Source organism: Lytechinus pictus, chromosome 4, assembly GCF_037042905.1.
Source record: "Lytechinus pictus isolate F3 Inbred chromosome 4, Lp3.0, whole genome shotgun sequence".
NCBI lineage: Eukaryota > Metazoa > Echinodermata > Echinoidea > Temnopleuroida > Toxopneustidae > Lytechinus > Lytechinus pictus.
Genome location: NC_087248.1, coordinates 13,636,823 through 13,657,937, shown reverse-complemented (window position 1 = coordinate 13,657,937; position 21,115 = coordinate 13,636,823). Strand labels below are relative to the sequence as shown.

Sequence of the window (21,115 nt, the reverse complement as noted above, 5' to 3'; positions counted from 1 at the left end):
CGACTTTGAAATTCATCTGAAATTCTAAAGCCAAACGAGGACCCGTTAAAGTAAAATTTTACTGGCTTAATGTAGACACCTCCTCCGGTGGGTGTAATATCACTTTCTAACAGTGGACTTGCCACTGCAACGTTATTATTATCGTTATTATCATTATTGTTATCATTATTTCATTCTTTTCTCTTTTTTTTTTGCTTCTGCCATATGCACGTGCAGCCTATTTGCATTCGTTTGCACTATTGATCTTACCGTGGACAGTTCAAGGCTAAGAGGTGTCCTCGATTCCAATGTGGTGTTTCAGATAAGTCGTGTTTTCGATGTTTAGTAATGCAAAGTTTAACCTTATACATGTTATAATTACGTAATTTAAATTAAAATATAATATACCCAATATCATTTTTCATCAGTCATTTACAAATCTATTTGGGGGATGAAACATCAGATGTCACCCCCCCCCCCCCAACAAAGGATAATCCTGTGCCCCTACGCCCATGTATCTAGTTCTTTTCCTCCTTTGGGGCGAGTGTGAGTCGGAAAGTTTATCTAATTCACTTTTTCGGCATCAGTATATACATTCACATCATTCTCCCTTCCATTTTCTCCCGTTTCTCTCCCTCTCCCTCCTCTCTCTCCCCCTCACCTTCTTCCTCAATTCATCTCCTCTCCCTTTCCTTCTTCCTCCCTCCATCGCTCTTTCTTTCGGACACAACAACGCATCACCCATCACCACAGCTCTCTTCCCCTGCCCCCCGTTTTTTGTCTCACGCTAACGTATTCTCCTCACCACTCTGGCACTCTCAAAATGCTCACTCTCCTCTATCCCTTTCCAACTTTCCCACCTTTCATGCTGTCCTCCCGTGTGTGTATAATATTCCTCAATCGACAATGTATATCGATCGTATATTAACGCTCAAGAACAATAAAAAAAAAATACAGAAATAATATAAATGCGTTGACTGAAATGTGTTAACTCGAATATTTGTATAAAAACTCAAGTTTCACTATTTATAAATAAGAAACAAGGAATTAAAAATGAAAAATAATATTGTTTCCTTTTCAAGACAATAGAATTATTTTAATACGTTGAACATTTTAAATCCATATAGAACCCATCAAATAGAATGAAAGAACAAAATATATTATTTACTTCTAAGCTTGTTTAGGTCAAGGATAATTCATGTTCACTTACATTTAACATGACTTTGTTTTCTAAGATTCTGATCGATTTAGCGCTGAAGTTGTACTTTTGATTTTAAAAATCAACATACACACGATATAGAATTATAGAGGAAAGGTTAAGCTAATATAAAGGTAAAATAGTGGAGCAGGTTGTAATTCTTTCAAAGTCATTCCTGATTTTCTCTTGTTCTTCAAATAAAGTAATATAAAAAAAACAAAATGCAAAACAAGTTTAGGTAGGAAAATAATGTTCCTTATAATAAGAAATGACGAGTGTTTCTAGTATCTGTCAACTTTTAACCTTTTAAACTTCATTTCAAAGTTAATTTTAATTCCCCGAATTCTTTACAAAGCTACAGCAATCATGATTATATCAACAACAATGAAAACATTAATTTATCCATTCGTAGAAATACAGCAATGTATAGTTTATAACATTAAGACTATTGGAAGAGTGGTCCTAATTTCTATGAGCCATTAGCAGAAGCAAGAAATGATGTACATCGGCAATTTTTTCCCAGTATATATTACATTGTTATCTTGTTTTCTATGTACGTTTATTTTTTATTTTTTTAATCTGGCTAATCTAACATTTCTCCTGGGTTGTGTGATTATTATAATAGATATATCGTATTTGGTATACATTCGGGTTATTTGACAGATTACGATATTGTACAAATTCCGACTCTGCTTGTGAGCCAATAAAATAACTTTTTTATCTTCAAAATGATGCCATATTTATAATCTCAAGTAGCACAATTGACCTGATCATGACCAACTTCAATCGAAAAAATGGGGATTTATATTAGAAATATATCACTACGAGGGGCAATGAAAAGGTACAATGCAGGGCCCGCTGGAACAACATACGAAGGGGAACGTATTATTGGAATGGTCCAGTAATACTTGGATAAATCATATAAGGAGATGGGTTTAACATAAACTTTGTCTCCGATCCAAGCTTGGTTGGAGTTCCGTTTATATTCATGATATTTGAACAGTTCTATCTTGAGGCTTCGGTTTTGTTGGTATTTTCGACCAAGATGAATGAGTGGGACTGTATCACCAACTTCCAAAATGAAGACAAAAATCCTTTATGCGTATTTTTCATAACTGTTGTCGATTCCTTTTATGACACAGCAAGCAAATACCATTGTTATAATCTGTAAAATGATAGGGAGAAAAAAGAATAATGTAGTTTTAGCAAGATTTAAGTTGGGTAAATGAACTTGAAGGTCCTTTTTATCATAATCAAATTCGAATCAGTTAAGGAAATGTTTGACAAGATTGACGCGAGGTATTTCAGTCTTTTAAATTGTTATGTAGGCATTTGTTTCGGATATCAATATTATTTTTGTATGAATGATATAGGCCCTATTCACATAATTTTATAGATTATTTTTCTCATGATGTGTTTATTTACAAGAGCAGCAAAAATGAATCAACCTGCAATGAATCGAATAACAAAAAACGACAGTATTTTTATTATGTTTATGAAGTGCTTGTCCGGCCTATAAATTTTCACATTATTAAAATGATCTTCTTTTGATGTATAATAGCAAATACCCCAACATTCAGATATTTAGATCATTTACAATGATTTGTTAAACAATATCTTTATCTCTGTCTTAATTGATCACGTTAGTGGTCAAAAATTCATTCCTTGCTATGAATATCATACAGAGTCATGGCAAAACTTATTTCAACACTAATATTTATCTCAATTTTTGTATGAATATATTTGATGAAAATACATCCCATATTGACAATAGTAGCATCACATTATGCGTTAATAATTGTAGCTAAGTTTGCAAAGCTTTACAATTATATCATAACTCCTTTCGCCAATTTGTCACCAAATTACTTCTTTCATTCTTCTGTTTTTATCAAGATTTTAAATGGAAGAAAAACTGGTAAATGATACCTCAAAAATAAGAAGACCGAACGCTGCTCCTCCTATAGCAAGGTAATGATTCTTGATGGTGTCTTTCGTGGCATGCACACAACCCTTTCAGAAAGAGAAATATATATATAAATATATGTTTTATAACTATGATCAAGAGACTAGAAATAGTTTATCACGAAGGTGGAAATAAGGTTTTTAGCTAAAAATTAATGACAGGTCGCGTAATAAAACGATCTCCTAATGGTTTCAGACATTGATGTTGAAACAATATTTTTGATTGGATGGTATATAATCAAACCAAATTTAAACGTACCAGATTCCTCTTTTCAATACTCGGCTATCCTCCTTATTCCATTTGCCCCTTAAATCTCTTCATTTTTTCTTCTTCTTTACCACTATTGTTTTTTAATCTGTTCTTACGACTTAAAAACCCTGCCTCCTGTAGCACCTCACCAACTGTATTACCAATGAACTTCTTGGTATTACTCACTTCTGTCCAGATTACATGTTGATTATAAGGGTTTCCTTTAGGTCCACTGGTATCGCACCCTGGCTCTTTACAGCACGATCCTGGTACAGCTAATCCATTCTGCAGGTGCTTAGAAGTCATGTAATCCCCGTATCCAGTAGCACCGCAGCAATCAAACTACAAAAATGGGTAAGAAATGACAAAGTACGTTTACCCTTTTTCCATATTACAACTGTTACTTGCTTTTCCTGACCAGTGTCATAGCTATAGATATTTTAAAGGATGATAATATAAAAATTCAAATTATTGATATTTCTTGAAGAAATGTGATAGTTTGCATTATATATACATCGAACATATTTCGCCAGTGCAGCATATACCTCGCCTCTCAAAAGTAGGGGTCAACAAATCAAAAGAAATATTAGATTGCCCATTTTAGCATATGACGTTCAATATTAAAACAATGATTGAAGCAAAACTTGACATTAGTATTAAAGAATCTTCTACTTTCCAATTTGGAGCCCTAATACAGGGGCGGATCCAGCCTTTGCCAATAGGGCGGGGGGGCCGGAATTTTTTTTCAGCCATATTTTCCCCGATCGGCCGCTCGAGGATGATCTTTGGTTTCTTTGAAGGGGTAGTCCTAATAGTCACTTCTTAGCTTTATTCTCATGAATGAACATAAAGATATAATATTATAATCCTTATCTATATAATGCGAGCGCGAAGCGCGAGCTAAATTTTTTGGAAATATTATGTATATGTTCCAAAAATTTAGAACATTCTGGGCAATGTTTGCTATCCTGAAAAAGATGTGTATGCAAATGAATAATGACTACGAACGTGAAGCGCGAGCATGAACTGATGGAAAAGGTATCTGTTAAAGAGTGTTTGCAGTTAGCCATGAAGACGTTACATATTTAAAAAATCAAATAATGCGAGCGCGAAGCGCGAGCTGAAAATTTTTGACATTATTTGTACCTAAGGAATGGCAATTCTAAGCAATTTTTGTAACTTAAACAGAATTGGTATATAACTAAACAATTGATGCGAGCGGAAATTTCGAGATTCAGACCTATTGAACGAGATACTCTGTTCAAGTTTTGTAAATCATGAAAAGGATGAATAATTGGGGATCTTCCTTACATTAATAATGCGAGCGCAGAGCGTGGGCAGAAAATTTTAATATACGTTTGAACTGATCGAAGTTCAAACGATCAGCCATGAAGACTTTACATATTTAAAGAATCAAATAATGCGAACGCGAAGCGCGAGCGGAAAAAAATCGAGATTTAGACCTAAAAACGGGACACTCTATTCATGTTTTGTAAATCATAAAAAGAATGAGTAATAGGGAATCATCCTACATTAATAATGCGAGCACAAAGCGCGACCAGAAAATTTTTGATATTGTGATCTGAAACTGGATAATGATTTAAATAAAGAACAAGTTGAGTATCTGAATAAACATGCGCGCGCGTGTTTCATATTTAGACCTAGAATCTAGGCATTCTAAATAAATCATTTATCATGGAAATCAAAGCGAGCGCGAAGCGCGAGCATTAACTGATTGATATTTCGATCTGAAAAAAAAATCAATTTCAGCTCTATATTTTAAGCACTTTGTAGGAAAAATGTGAGGTGGATATGGATTGCACTTAATAAAGAGCTGTTATTTTTCATTATAATTATTTTGAGTTTTAACGTAGGACCGGGGCATCCTTAGGACATGCATATGAAAATGATGACTATCTCCCTATTCCTCTTGCTAAGCGCGAGATGAAACAAAAGGGACAATTTAATTATTAAATTAATATCTTATTCATGAATACCTAATGAGTGCGCGAAATCTGATATTATGGCCTAAAAACTGGGCATTTCAAGCACTTGGTAATTATGAATAGGATGCATCAGTTACTCTATTTATTTCAACCATTAATGCGAGCCAAAATTTTTGATAAACTGTCATGAGAAGGGGATTTTAAGTAGTTTGTTGTATAATCAATTTTTGAGACATACATAACTCGCCAATCAAAATGCGAGCGTGCAGCGCTAGCTAATACGTTTTGACAATCAGACCTAAAAAGGGATATTTTGAAAACTTTATGGAATACGTGAAAATAATAGGTATCTGATAAATCAAAATTTGCGAGCGCGTAGCTCGAGCAGAAATGTTAATATTCTTACCATAAAACTGAAATTTTTACAGAAAACTTTTTAAAAATCAAATTGTAAATCACACAATATAATGAAAGTTCGATTTCCGAGGTGAAATATGTTATGTATATTGACTTCCAAACTTGATATTAAATCTCCATATTGAACAAGATATGAAATTTACCTAACAGGCAATGCGAGCTCGAAGCGCGAGCGAAAATTTTATATAGCTATAGTGACATGAAATATTTTTTATATTTTACTAGTCTTCCCCTCATCTTATTTTATTCACTCGTTTTCCTCCTCTTCTTTTTCTCCTCTCTTTCCCCTCTTTTCCCCCTTTTTTCTTTCTTTCTTTCCTTTCTTTTTTTTTTGTTCTGCCAATACGGGGGGGGGGGGCGGGCCCCTCGCCCCCCCCCCCTATGTAATACTTCCCAAAGGCGAGGTGGAATTGCAACTTAGACGAATGAAAGTCGTAAAAATTAATGGAAAGTTAATGAAAAAAATTATCATTTTGAAAATCACATGTTAAATTTCCTCAAAGTACTATGGAATTCGATTCAGAAAGATGTAGTTAAATTGAAACAAGATGATGTTTTGGTTAAACTATTTTGCCAACTGGAATGACGATCTTGAATTACAATGTTAGAATTTATTCAAATTTACCTTCAGCAAAATGGCTAAGAAATAAAACATTTCTGATTTTTTTATAATCATAATTTTTAAGTTACTAGATAAATCTCAAGTTACATTACCGTTCTCTGAACGTCATCGATCGCTTGGGTTGTGCCTTCTTTCAAACCATAATTCTCAGTAATAGACTCCTGCATGCCCTTGGTCATACTATCCTCAATCTAGAGAGAGGGAGAGGGGGGGTGGGAGAATGAGGCGGAAGGAAAGAAGAGAGGGGTGTACGTGGGAATGACAAATGGAGAGAGAGAATTACAAACAAAGATGAAGATGGGGAGGACGAGAAAGAGGGAAATATTAAAAAAGAAAGATTTTAAAAAACAAATGAAGTGAAAACGAGGATAAAATGAGATATTTGAATATTTGCAATAATGATCATGATGATGACGATGATGATAATAATGATGATGATGATAATAATAATGATAATAATGATGATGATAGTAAAAATAATAGTAATGAATAATAATAATAAATAGGATAAATAAATAGCAATAATACTAATGAAAATAATAACATGGTAAAATAATAATGATAATAATAATATCAATAGTAATTAAAATAAAAATAAAAATAATAATTAATAATAATAAATAATAACAATGAATACTAATAATGATAATAGTGGAATTGAGATCTTATTTATTCAATGAAAAGAATACATTTATTTTAATTCAAAATAAGAGGAAATCAGAAACAATATCTATTTTGTAGATGATTGCTTGATATGCCCATATTAACGTGCTGGTATTTAGAGAATGAATAATTCTGTGAATAGTTTTGATTACAACGAATAACAAAATACTTACATCACCGCTAAACACAAACGTAACGATCCCCAAAGAGCCTTCAGCCAATACTATCAGCAGAACAAAGAAAAAGTACTGCAGAAAGATAATGCAATAAGATGAGGCATCTTTGGTTAAAAATTGTAATGAGAGATTTTTTTTCCAATATTCAAAGAAACTTGTAAAAAAGAAATGTACATTACTCACGTGAAAATTGACGAAACAATATTAACCATACTTCCTTTCACATATATTGGGTACATATCGGATGGATAAAGACACAGAGCAGCTACACCATGCAAATAATCGTTATCATTAAGATTAAGATTAAGATTAAGATTTTATTTCCGTTCAACAATTTTTTCAAAATATAATCAAAGTAACAATATATATTCAATATAATCGATAATACAGACAAATCAATGAAATTTCGTAACAAATGTTGAATATAAATTAAACAAAACTACAATTTGTTGCAGTAATATTATCAATGAAAAGAAACAAGAAATGAACGGAGGGACTTGCCAAGAAAAGCAAAAGCTTGTAGAGAAGGCAAGCCCCTAAACTTATTGTGATTGATATCATCAGCTTCACCAAAGCTTACCCACCAGCATCACTATATATACCAACATTATCACATGACCACCAAATTTGTCACAATATATGGTTGTCGTCTTTATCATGTTCATGGTCATCATCATGATCATCGTCATTATCCTCCTACTCCTCCTCATCATCGTTGCCATGCACTTGATCATCATTATCCTCATCATCTTTATCATTATGTCCATCAATCTTGCCATCACTACCGTCAGCATCGGCATAAACAATTAAAAAGATCAAAAGGGAGGGAGCGAAGAGATCGAGTTTGGCACTTAATCATTTTGTTAATTGAAACTGAAGGTATTTGTTTACAACTTTGGTGAATTTATTGAAAATTTGTAGTGAAAATTTTTTCCAAAATTTCGGGGGGGGGGGTGGAGGGACTTGCCCCCTGCCCTCAATGCAGCGTCCGGCCATGCCCCCCCCCCATGACGTTAGATGTTCAAGAAGGCATTTGTTTAGTGTAGATTTGCTAATTATCATTCTTACCAGTTTAAGAAGGCAAGAGCTCTCTTTCATGGCGCCACAACATCCTGAGAATCCGACCACAAAAATGAACAAACCGATACCGATAGCGATCCACGATACTGTCAGAATGGCGTTGTCTGCAAAGAGATCTTCATAGTCATTGTGCTTAGCAGCGACATAACTTCCCCCACCAATCAAGACGACACCGCATAGCTGTTAAATTGAAGAAAAAATGATACATTTATTATAAGTCCTTTGGATTTTCCCAAAACTTTCTGCAAATCGATTCTTCCTCTGACTTCTGTGAGTGTGGCAGACTCCATAATCGTGTTTGAATGGATTAACATTTTTTTACCTGACTGAACATAAATCAAGACTTCAAAAAAAGGACAACACTAATCTTAAAGGGATGCTCCGGGCTGGAAATATTTCTATCTAAATAAACATAGTAAAATCCACAAAGTAAAGTGCTGAAAATTTCATCCAAATGTGATAACAAATAGCGAAGTTATTGAATTTCAAAGTTTAGCAATATATTGTGAAAACAGTTATATGCACATCATCATGAATATTCATTAGATGGCCTGATTAAGTCACGTCCCCACTTTCATTTGCTTGTGTTATTACATGAAATCAGAATTTTTAACTTTTTTTCATACATGTCTGAATGACATGTCTCCCTTGTAATGAAATACGTTGCAGCAATGAATATCTAATGCACATTTAATAAGTTGTTATTCCAATATTTCTGGTTCTTGAAGGAAAAAAAAAAGAATAAACCTAATTTCATAGAATAAAATACAAAGAACAAGTAGGGATATGACATCATCAGTTTGCTCTATGAATATTCATGAAGACGTGCCTAGAACTGTTTCACCAGAATAATGCAAATTTTTAAAATGCCATAACTTTGTTGCTTCTTGTCCGATTTTGATCAAATTTTCAGTGTTTTGTTTGTCTGATTTTTCTTTAATTGTTCAGATCATAATATTTTCAGCCTGGATTACCCCTTTAAAGACGTCTACAACCATTCATCCGTGACAAATTAACGTAATCCAAGATTTTGAAACTGAAACACAATGAAGGGTAAATCATTTCGAGACCTCACAACACAGGTGACGAAACGGGCATTTAGGGAGTCTTCAATTCAATGCTAGAGAAGAATTCTGAACATTTTGATCGTCTAAAATTGTTTTTAGAAATTCATTGTTAAGGTTAGCTTGTGAGTAATCTCAGTGTTTTTATTATATTGTTGGATTGAAAACTCAGGGCTTATAAACATTGTTTAACGAATACTAACACATGGCATGCAATAGGAACTGATTCTGCTGTCACATTTCCTCTACGGTAAGTCGAAAACGGCCGTTTTATTTATTTGTAATTTTTTAACGGCCCTTTTCGACTCGCTGTACGACCGCCATTGGGGAAATACGACGGCGCCATAAATGACCGTACATGACGTACATGTAAGCCACTTCAAGTAAATGCCATACGTAGCCATAAGAGTACTGTAACTGCATTGTTGATTTAAGTAAACCTACATGATATTAGTGAAAGTATAGGCCATACTCACCCAGAGACAGAAGTTAAAGATGAACAGGAAAAGCTTGGCAATTTTTGGCCCACAGCCCACAACCATTTTGATTTTCAAATCTAGAGCGGCGACTGGAACAATCAGAAAAGAATGAGCATCACAATGACCTCCAAAGTTGTCTCAAATAAAGCAAGATCAAGTGTCACTGTGCCAGTTGTTTCGGCGAGCTTCAAACAACGATTCACATAGTGTGACCTGCTGGTTATGAACACCTTGTTACACTTAGTTCCAATGCACTATCGGTCTAGGAGAGCGATGATATCGGCATGTAATGGCGATGATCGGGTAATTCGATGTTGGACTGTTTTTTTTTTCTTTTCCACTCGTGAGCTCTGTAAAAACTTCTCCTGATAAAAAACAGGGGGAATCAAAAAGGATTAGATAACCCCAGCCTAAACGTGCCAAATTAATGACATTATTTTATCAACATTATTTTGATTCCCCTTTGATTACCCTTCTTTAGAAAAACATGTATACCTTCCGCCTGTTTTTTTTTAAGTTGGTATATTTACTATCGTAATGTTTAGGGGTAACATCAAGTTGCGTGTGACTGGGGCTACATAAATCACGAGACACAAAAAAGCTGTCATCATATGCCGCATATGGAACACTGTGTAATTACAATAAACATAATTTTGCACGAGCCACTATGTTAATATTTGACTTATATTGTCGCAGACCTTTCAATATCAGAAATGCAAAGTACAAAGATCATCATTTATGGATATCGTTGTGTTCTGCAATAAATGATGAATTGTTTACATGTAAGGCTGTGATAGGGATAATAATGTAGAGAAATAAAATAAAAATTTGCACTATGGATTTGCTTAATGACCCCCCCCCCCTTGCCCACACGTACACATTTTATTAAATCTTGTTTTATATGCAATTCTCATGAGCCATTTTGATAACATATAACTGTATAATAAGAGTTGTGAGTGTCCGGCTGTGCGCGTGAATGGGGATGTGTGCGTCGAATTGTGTATGTGGGTTAGCTGGGTGTGTGTGGATCAGTAATTTACTGATTTCTTCTGTTTATTTTGTTTTGGTTTGAATCAGGGTTTTGTGTATTGGGAGAGTTTGAATGTCGTTAATATATCATCTACAAGTGTTTTTATTAATAATGTATTTGGGATTATACAAGTAAAGAAATGAATGATTGCACCCCCGCATTCATAAAATGAGTTCACTTACTCTTATGCATGGGAAAAATATAACTGGAGATCTATATTGTAAGGATGCTCATCCATTTTGCCCCATGCTGTTCTTTCTTTTCTAGTGATTGTTCGTGTGTTTTATCAAAAAATTACCTTCCCAGTCAATAACGAGATTCGCAAATTTGGAGTCCTGTAAAGCATATAGCATTTTATACTAAACTTTTTACCATATCTTGATTCTCCCAGTGCTCATTATTAGTGAGTTCCCATCAGGTTAATAATAAAATCAACAAAAGAATTAATTGCAAACCTAGATTACAATCTCGATTTTATATTATAGAATACTAATGCACATAATAAATATAGAATGAAATCACTGGTGAATATGATAAACCATAACCTCGTATCTCTGTCATCTGTGAATACTTCATCAAATTTGACCTCGATCAAGCTGCCTTTTTTTCTTTCTCACCCACATCCACCCACCCCAAAATCCAACTCCCTTATATGTCTCTCACACACACACACACTAACATCCAAATATATACAAGCACAACACACACACAGGGTCCCGATAACTATTTTTTTTGGGTGGGGGTTCAAAAGTTTCACTAAAAAAATGAATGCCATTTTCGTTCCAAAAAAATTGACAACCCCCCGAAAAAAATAAATAAATAAGGGTTTCAACACTAAATTTTTACACACCTACCGGAATTCTAGGGCCATACACACACACACTTTCATTCTTTTCTTCCCCCTTTCAAGCACATTTCTCTTTCCCTTCCCTCTTTCTCCCTAGTTCCTTCCTTTTCCTTCTCCCATTTTCCGTTCCATTCGTGAATTCTGATGCTATTTTTGTCACCTTTCTCTTGGTTTTATATATTTTCATGAACCAACAATGCATTAACCATGTTAACTTAAGGTAAAATACATAAAAACAGCACATACCAACCACTATCTTTGCATCATTTGAAAAAAAAAATATATTGTCAATCTCGTTTTCTTCCAAACAGCTAGGCTAATTGTTATTAGGATTTGATTTTTCATTGATTTTTTTTATCAAAGACATTCGTCGCAAGTACATTAAAAAACAATTTTGATTAGGATAAAATTTTACTTTATACCGTACATGGTAAATGATTGCAAAATCAATTGATGTGATCTAAATAAATTAATCCATCCTCGTTTAGATCTGCTGGTAACAGGGAAACAAGAACATCATTTATTCCCCCAATGGGAAGTAGAAATAACAATTACATCTTCACATACATCGTTTTTCTTTTTTTTCAGACAGTGCTATACAAATTAAAAAAAAATCTCAAATGTACAAATTCTAAATTCTTTCATTTCTAAAGAACAGATACATTTGTTAATCAGAATTTTGGGCTCCGTATTCTGTTTTCTCAGCTTGGTGCGACAAATACATCTAAACTATATATATATGCAAACTATATTATATGAAGTCAGACACTGCTGTGTCCTAGTCAAAGCAAATTAAGAGACTATAATGTACATAGACGTTATGATCGACTAAAATAATAGTTGCACACAGACAGTTAAGCTACTCATACCTAGTTTCATTTAAGAGAATGAGATACTTCATATCAAAAGTAGCTTGGGGGTCCAAAATAACAATCAAATTATCAGTTTTATTGGCCCGTTTAATTCTATATTGTCGTAAATTCTGGTTGGTACCTTGTCAGACTTTATAAATATTAATTTGTTATGCTGGAAGCGTAGATTTTGTATGTCACTATTAAACTTCTTACTTTGATATTCATACACAACCTTTATGTAGGTTGTACATTTTTAGCAAGTAAAGAAAGACTGTAAAGGATTACAACTGAACATGCAGCATATAAACATTAAAGCATTTTTAATGTAAATCAATTCAAATTAATTATCATCTGGTTCCATACCTACAATGATGTCGATAAAGCAAGACACAGATACAAGGGTTTAAACACAATTTGCATCCACTGTCCTTTGCACAGACATATTTACAAAGACTTTACAATAGTGTTATTTACAGAACCAAAATGAAGTGACAAGTATCTGCATTATAAATCTCAACCAAAAATAGCTATATCAATAAAAAAAAATATTGATGTGTTTGACTTACACTTATACAAATCCAACTTTTTTGTGTAGAAAAGAAAGCATTACCATGAATAAACATCTTCTACTGAATGTGTGTATACGCAAATCAACTTTAATAAAATAATACACAAATTTTTCGTAAAGGGCGTGTATCTTCTTTGAATGAAACGTAGCTTGTTTAAATCGCATTTTCATAAATGTGTTGTCTGGCGTTTATCGTATTCCAAGCTTCAGTTCATTTACTCTTTGTGAAATGCCTGTAAGAGAATACTGATTGCACCCTTAAGTCACTACTTTATCTTGTTTTTATTTTGAGAAATCGTTTTGTTCCAGCTGTAGTTTTAAATTTACAGAAAAATTTTCCAGTAAAACAAAACATTTCCAAAGTTTTTGAGACCGACAAAGATTGTGGAAACCAGGGGACCGTTTCATCAACATCTTTGTCCAACAAGTTGTCAGATCTGACATCTCTTCTTGATTCTGATTGGCTGAAAGGAACTGTTACTATGGTAACGTCAGGTCGTTTCATGAAACGCTCCCCCGCACGATCCTTTATCAACTCGATGTGAACGTCTTTGCCGACAGTCGATCTCCTTGATATTCTTCTTCACATCTTCGGCTTCAAAGAAGTGGAAATATTTTTCTATGCATATTTATCATATCCATCCTTGCTGATGCCACCAATGACACAGCAAGCAAACACCATAGTTAGGATCTGTAGAAAGAACAATTATAAAGAAATAAGATTATTTCAAGTACGGTAATGTTTTGATTGGATTTGATTTTAATTTATTTCTGCATTAATATCAGAGATATACAAGATATACAGAGGTGTTATAACAAATATTAACAATACTTTGGTCATAAAACAAGCAGTGAAAATAAATAACATAACATATCGCTCATTTAACGAAATTATAATTTAAAGCTTTCAAGGAGTATATTGTTGAGCACGATTTAATATTGCCTGTAAAATTGTTCCAAATATCGGGACCATAATGTCGAATAGATTTATAGGTTATATTTTCCGCATAGTAAATCCCATATCTTCCAGCCTAAAGAGTCCAGTTATCCGACATCATAAACGTAAAAAATCATAATATAATTGACCATAGAGATATACATCTTCTCCCGAGAAAAAATATATGGTCGTATATTCAACTTGACCATGATTACTAAAATGCCTATCTATTACAGATGTGCGTATAAAATGGACCAAAAAAAAAAAGGCAAACAAATTTCAATTACAAGGGCGTAATGAATTGTATCGATTTTTATTAAATTTCTCAAAACATCAACTTTGATTTTTGCTACAAAATCATGAGTGATTGTTTTGAAGACATTCTTTTTCTTCCATTTTCTTTTTCCTTGTATTCCAATAATTTCATCTATATAAGACTGAATTACTCTCTCAATGAAACTTATATATTTCCCGATTTTTACCATTGTTAGATTGCATTGTCGACACCGAATGCCATCCGCTTATCGGTTATCATTTTAAGTGGAAAAACTCTAAAGGCTATTTAGTGCAATTGGTATGTCTGTTCACTTCGTTTCTATATTCCAGTCAAGAATTGATGTTCTAGTAAAAAATGACTGTAATAGTCCTAACATGATAGTCATCCAACCATTATAACTAGTTTGCGTTAAGAAGGGAAAGGTGGAAAATGGGGAAAGACAAAGTAACATACCTCAAAGATGAGAAATCCGAAAGCAACAGCTCCAATTATGATGTAATGATTCTTTATCGTTTCTTTTGAAGCGTCCACACAACCCTTGAAAAGAGAAGAGAGAAAACAGTAATAAAAGTTAGTGATCATGGTGATGGGGGTGCATCTTGTCAATTTTACCGTTTAAAAAGCTTCTTCCTTACTTTCATAAAATTTGCGTTTTCTCCTTATACATTTAGTTCTTATGAATACATATGAACTGTAAACTCTTAATCAAATTGATAGTAATCTTCGTTCATTAGAAATACCAACACAGCCATGCACCACCAATAGAAACTTTTTTGCAAGTTAACAAGGGTGAATCAATTAACAAATTGACGAATAAAATTTGTTAGAGAATGCTTTATATAGCACCTTTGTCCCATATGCCATGTTGTTCACATCAATATTTTGTCTCATTACGCGACTGCTCACCTGGGATGTATGCTGGCAACATGATGGTAATCAATCAATGGTCACTGTTGTAAATATTGATTCATTCAATTAAACAGTGCCAGGTAGGAATGACAGAGGTAACAATGGCCTAGGTAAATTTGGCATGCTACATCGACAAGGAAAAGAGTGAGCCTTTCCCGTCAATGTCAGTCATATTTATCTCGATTTTTACAGGCCTTTCAAGATTGTGAGTAGACGTATGATCAATTACTCTACTTAATGGCAAATATACCAATTAGTAAATAAACAAGATACAACTCACATCTTTCCAAACAAGTTTAGGGTACGTTGGTTGACCTTTGGCTCCCATCGTGCAGTTGGCAATGATTCCTGTGGTACTATTCTTAACGCAGCATGATTCGGGTACTGCTAGTCTCTCTGAAAGATGTTCCGAGTACATGTAGTCACTATATCCTTTGGCACCGCAACATTCAAACTGAGAAGAGGAATGGATAAGACATTAATAAACAAACAAATTGGTCATGAAAGGATATTAAACATTCCAGAACAGGCACTTGTCATTATCATCTATGATTATCGTCATCATCATTATCGTCTTGCTCATCACCATCGTCGTCGTCATCATTATCGGCATCATCAGCAGCAGCATCATAGTCATCAGCCTCATCATCATCTTCATCACCATCATCATTATCATCATCATCTTCATCAACATCATCATCATCACCACCACCACCAATATGATTACGGTCTATCACCAGCATCACTATTGTTTGGATATTAGTCCTGGCATACATGTAGATGGCAAATGAAAGTAGCTATTGGGGACTTAATCGTATAAATTACAGGACGGGAATCTTCCTGATAAAGCCAAATTCTTCTTTTCAACTATTGAACAACCGTTCCTCTTCAATGCATGAGGCAACGATGGTTTGAAGTGCATTTCATGGCGTTCATATAACTAAATTGTGTTGGTTCGGTGAGGAGAAGGAGACATCACAACCCTCTAATAACTTGCATTTCATACATTACCTGTATAGGTATATATGCTCCATAAAATTATATATTGAAATTCTATTTAATGTTTGGTGTTCCTGGGAACATTCACGTCCTGTAACGTTAAATTCCTCATATTTTAAAGGGGCCATACATAATTTTAAAAACATGTTCGTCTTACCAATCTTTGGATGTCATCTACAGCTGCCGTAGCACCTTCCTTTAGACCATAGGTTTCGTTTATTGATTGCAGCATACCATCTTCCAAACTCTGCTCAATCTGTAATATGACAATGAACGATGGATAAATTACACACCTTTCACAACTTGCAATACATGGAAATCCATTACATTGGGAGGATGACCCATTAACTATATCAAAAGGTTGTTGCTCCGCCTAACTACGTTGGCTACACTCCCCATTACATAGTAAAATGCCAGGAATTGTAATAAATCCCCAGAAAAGAGGGTTATTTATAATGTCTATAATATTTTTCTCTTCGCCCCAGGTTTCTTCTTCTTTTTATTCTCTGCCTGTCTCAAACAATTCACTATTAAAATTTTTACAAATTTAATTAGTCCTGTTGGTCAATATTACCATTGAATATAAATTCCTTAAATTTCCATTTTTTAATGCTTTGCGATGACTTATTTTTTTGTTTTCTTCTGGAACCTGGATTTGAATGAAGAGCCATATGATAAATAATGGATGCACAAGTGTATTCATTCTTAATTCTCTGAGAAAATTGCCTTTTATAGAATTTATATGACGCTACCTAGGGCGGAGCTACTCGTATATGACGTCACCAAAGCAACAATTATGAAGAAACCTAACGCGGCTAATCTCTGGTGGATTTTTAGAAATTCCTCATCAATACGTCTCTGTTTTTCTGCTTTTATTCAAACAAACTTCACACCGGGTAAACTTGATTTCCCTTTAAATGAATGAATAAATAGACTAACATCATCACTGTAGACAAATGTCAGTATTCCCAAGGCAGCCTCAGCAAGAACGATGATGAGAACAAACATGAAATACTGTAAACAGAGAGAAAAAAACAAATAAAAAAAAATGTAATTCCTCTTGTCAAAATGTTGCTGACGTCATACAAGTCCATTTATATTAGATCTAGATTAATTCATTTTTCTGGTTAACAAAATACAACAAAATGAAAAATAACAATATCAACATGATCATTTTAATCACCATAATCATTATCTTCATCATTGACACCATCATCATCATCACCACTGCCATCAACACCACCATCTTTATCATCATCATTATTATTATCACCACCATCATCATCTCCATCGTCATCATCGCCATCATCATCATCGCCATCATCACCATCATCGCCATCATCATCATCATCACCATCATCAATATCTTCACCATCATTATCATCATCATCAACATCCATCATCTTGATCCCAATCATCACCCTCATCATTATTTTCATCATCATCATCATCATCGTCGTCGTCGTCATCACCATAATTCACAGTGTTCATTATCAGCATCTCCATCATCATCATCATTACTGTCATCATCATCACCATTACCAGGGTCATCACTATGCGTCTGTTTTATTTGAATTGGTTACGCCCCTTACCATTTTCAGAAGACACGAGTTCTCGCCGATGGCCCCGCAGCATCCCGCGAACCCGACAATGAAAATGAAGATCCCGATCCCGATTGTCGTCCATGATACAGTCAGGATGGTGTCCTCTGAGAAGAGATCCACATAGCGATTGTACTCAGCGGTCAAATAAGCACCTCCAGCGATCAGGGCAATACTGCAAATCTACAAAGAGCATTGAAATAACATTTACATTACATAAGTATCCAAGTACACACTTATCTATGACCGTACCAAGCCCCCCCCCCGGAAATTTTGAAAATCCTTCAATTCCACTTAAGAAAATGCAAAACCGCCCCATGACAAGCTTGGTTGCTTCACTCCCTCGCTTTCGGGTTTCAATCATTATTATGCGTCTTGCCCCCCCCCCCCCCCCCGAACAAAAATTATGCATACGGCCATGCAATTGTCTACTTCCCGGTAGTTTTCTTGTGATAGAGATATAAAGGCAAATGACAATGTAATTTCTAAGATGTTTTATAAATTTAAGATCGATTTTATGTTTTTTATTTTTTTTTGTTTTTTATGTTGTATTTAATCTCTCTGTCACACACAAGTGCGCACATATATTCTGGAGATTCAACTTTAACGTAACACTTTCAAATATTGTGTGGTAAAGTGTGGGTGGGATGGGTCCAGTAGGGGGTATAAAGCCTATGTCAAAAATAATAAAACAAGGGAAATAGTTTACATTTGTCAAAGATACCAAAAGTGTATTGTACAAAAATCTCAAGTTTGTCTGTGTTTTGTACAGTTACTGTTTCCTTCCTACAAGATAAGTAGGTGTGTTAAGACTAACCTGCCATTATATGTACATGTAGGTCTGTGTGTTTTAGAGACCTATGTGTTCTATGTATAGTGCTGCTGAAGTTAGATATAGTGTTTTTTTGTAATAAAATAAAAAAAACGAACCGGAGTGTAAGGGATATAATGGTAAAGACCATCAGAAAAGCTCTTCATTAAGGGGTGGATTCACCGTTTCACCCCACCGCCACAACCTGAACGCACTTACACCCACGCGCTTTTTTGCACGTCCTGCTGGAAGAGTGTTCCTCGTGACTCGGTAAACGATGGAAGTGAAACTAAAAAATAGACCTCGTGATCGTTCATAAATTCTATGACGTCACCAAAACACATCAAACAATCCTTGATTAGCATAATTCATGCAATCAAAGCCAGAAATGGAGGTCTATTATTCCACCTTAATGATTCAAAGACCTTAACGCCAATAGTGGAAAATACAACCTAATAAAGCGAACAATTACTATTATACATAGTCCTACACAATCATTTAAAAAAATGATTGTAAAAAAGTCAATGATTTCATCTGGGTATACTCACCCAAAGGCAGAAATTCAAGATGAACAAAAAGAGTTTAGCGATCTTCGGTCCACAACCAGCCACCATTTTGATTTGATTATGATATTTCTACTCCGAAGTATCAAATGTTCCAGTGCAGCTACAGCCTTCACTCTTTTCTGTAATGTGTATGTAGGCCAATATTAAACTATGTCTATGATTGGAAACGAATGTGACTGGAGTTAAAAGGGCGCGTAGAAGTCCTTATATACCAGCAATACCTCACAGAATCACGATACAGCTCCTGAGATCAAACAGTCTGAACTACAACATGTAGCTGATGTAATTTCCCTATATAGGAAGCGATGTAATGACCAGCGTGACTATGATAATATACACATACATGCATGCGAGGAATAAGCATATATATTACTCGAGTTCAAAGTCCATGTTTGCCAGGGTAGATGTCAAAGTGAAGATTAAAGACATTATCTACGTGTGATTAAATGGATAAGTCTTGGTATGATCACGACAATTGGGGAGTTTTGCACCGCAACGCAAAACGAATTTAAGAACACAGTAAATGCATTGATTGAAAAGGCAAATGCAAATCCCAATAAACAACTGGGAGGTCTTTGTCGGAAATTGGTGAACCGTAACAGGAATCTCGAAGCTGACGAAAATATATTGCAAAATATATCGCTAGTGTTTTGATTCACCAATTTTCGACAGAGACTTCTTGGGTGTTTTTTGTCGTGAAAGGCATTTGCTATGTTCTTGAAAGCGTTATATGTTTTAGTACGAAAACTCCCTACTATAATAGATAGATATAACTTCAAGACGCCATGACTTGTGACATACATGGTGATATGATCTGTATATTACAGATAAACCCTATTTATGATAAGATTTTCCATCTATACACTAAAAAAAGTCCCCCCTTAAACAAACATCCACAATTTCCGAACCACTGGGATTTTTATATATTTTTTTTACATGAGCGTGTAGGTATTTTTATAAGCTACCCTCTTTGTGAATGTTACATACTTTTTTTATGTCATGCTTCAGTGAGCACCGCCAAGGGCAAAATTGCCATTCTTTAAAAGTCACAAGCAAAATTTCATGACTTTCATTCCAGTTTATAGGAACGAATTCCACATTCTCACCATGAAAAATAGTCAGAAGGCCCGGGTCAGAAGGCTTCTAAAAGGTACCTTCTAAAAGATGATACAACCCTTTTTGGCTAATTTTCACGGTTGAATAAACACAGTCATTGATGAAAATGATCGAATATGGTGACAATTATTTTGGGGAAGAGTATCTTCAATAGTATTCATCATTTCACGGCTCAATGAGTATTAAAAAAAATTACGAATTTTAAATATCATTGGCAAGTAATGTTTTAATTTGGTTACTGAAATGATCTTTTCTCAACCTTTTTCGCGATGTTCATGACCAATAACATGTTTCAATGATTCAGAGGTGTTTAATTAAACATTCATGCTTGAATGAACATGTGGAACATGATTTTTTACGTTATTGGAAAAAAATGCAATTGCTTATTATATATCTGTTACTTACAAACCTCCCTGCATAGTTCATTTGATTGGATTTTTATGAAAATTCCGATTTTTAATGCTTCAGTGAGCACACAATATTCGAAAATTATGAAAATGAGATGAAAGTTCAAGGCCTTTGCCCCACTCTGTGCCGTATCGAATGCTTATTTTGGTGGGCGTGCCTTTTGGATAATGCCACCCTGAAGCCATCTGCGAAGTTTCATGAGAGAACTATTGGCATAACTAACAAAAACCGTCTGTGAAACAATCCTTATTTCAATTTTGTTAAAATTTTGAATTACTCTCTCATAGACATTATGGACACCTTGGGTGCACTTGTTTGAGAATAAGTAACCCCTCATTCAATATGGTGGAACTTTT

At 34.5% G+C, this 21,115-nt stretch overlaps 2 protein-coding genes across 2 annotated transcripts; both read right to left on the bottom strand.

The window, feature by feature from the left end:
- Positions 1–865: 865 nt before the first annotated feature.
- LOC129258978 (CD151 antigen-like) lies at positions 866–10,699 on the bottom strand. The gene is made up of 7 exons (XM_054897239.2): positions 9,834–10,699; positions 8,282–8,473; positions 7,211–7,285; positions 6,467–6,565; positions 3,576–3,731; positions 3,104–3,187; positions 866–2,342 (listed from the first exon to the last, which is right to left on the bottom strand). The coding sequence occupies exons 1-7, from the start codon at positions 9,897–9,899 to the stop codon at positions 2,274–2,276; spliced, it is 741 nt and encodes a 246-aa protein (XP_054753214.2). The 5' UTR covers positions 9,900–10,699; the 3' UTR covers positions 866–2,273.
- A 1,277-nt stretch (positions 10,700–11,976) lies between these two features.
- LOC129258416 (23 kDa integral membrane protein-like) lies at positions 11,977–20,101 on the bottom strand. Its single transcript, XM_054896694.2, has 7 exons — positions 19,218–20,101; positions 17,850–18,041; positions 17,197–17,271; positions 16,415–16,513; positions 15,539–15,712; positions 14,803–14,886; positions 11,977–13,826 (listed from the first exon to the last, which is right to left on the bottom strand). Exons 1-7 carry the CDS (start codon positions 19,281–19,283, stop codon positions 13,755–13,757), a joined length of 762 nt encoding a protein of 253 aa, XP_054752669.2. The 5' UTR covers positions 19,284–20,101; the 3' UTR covers positions 11,977–13,754.
- Between the last annotated feature and the right edge of the window lie 1,014 nt (positions 20,102–21,115).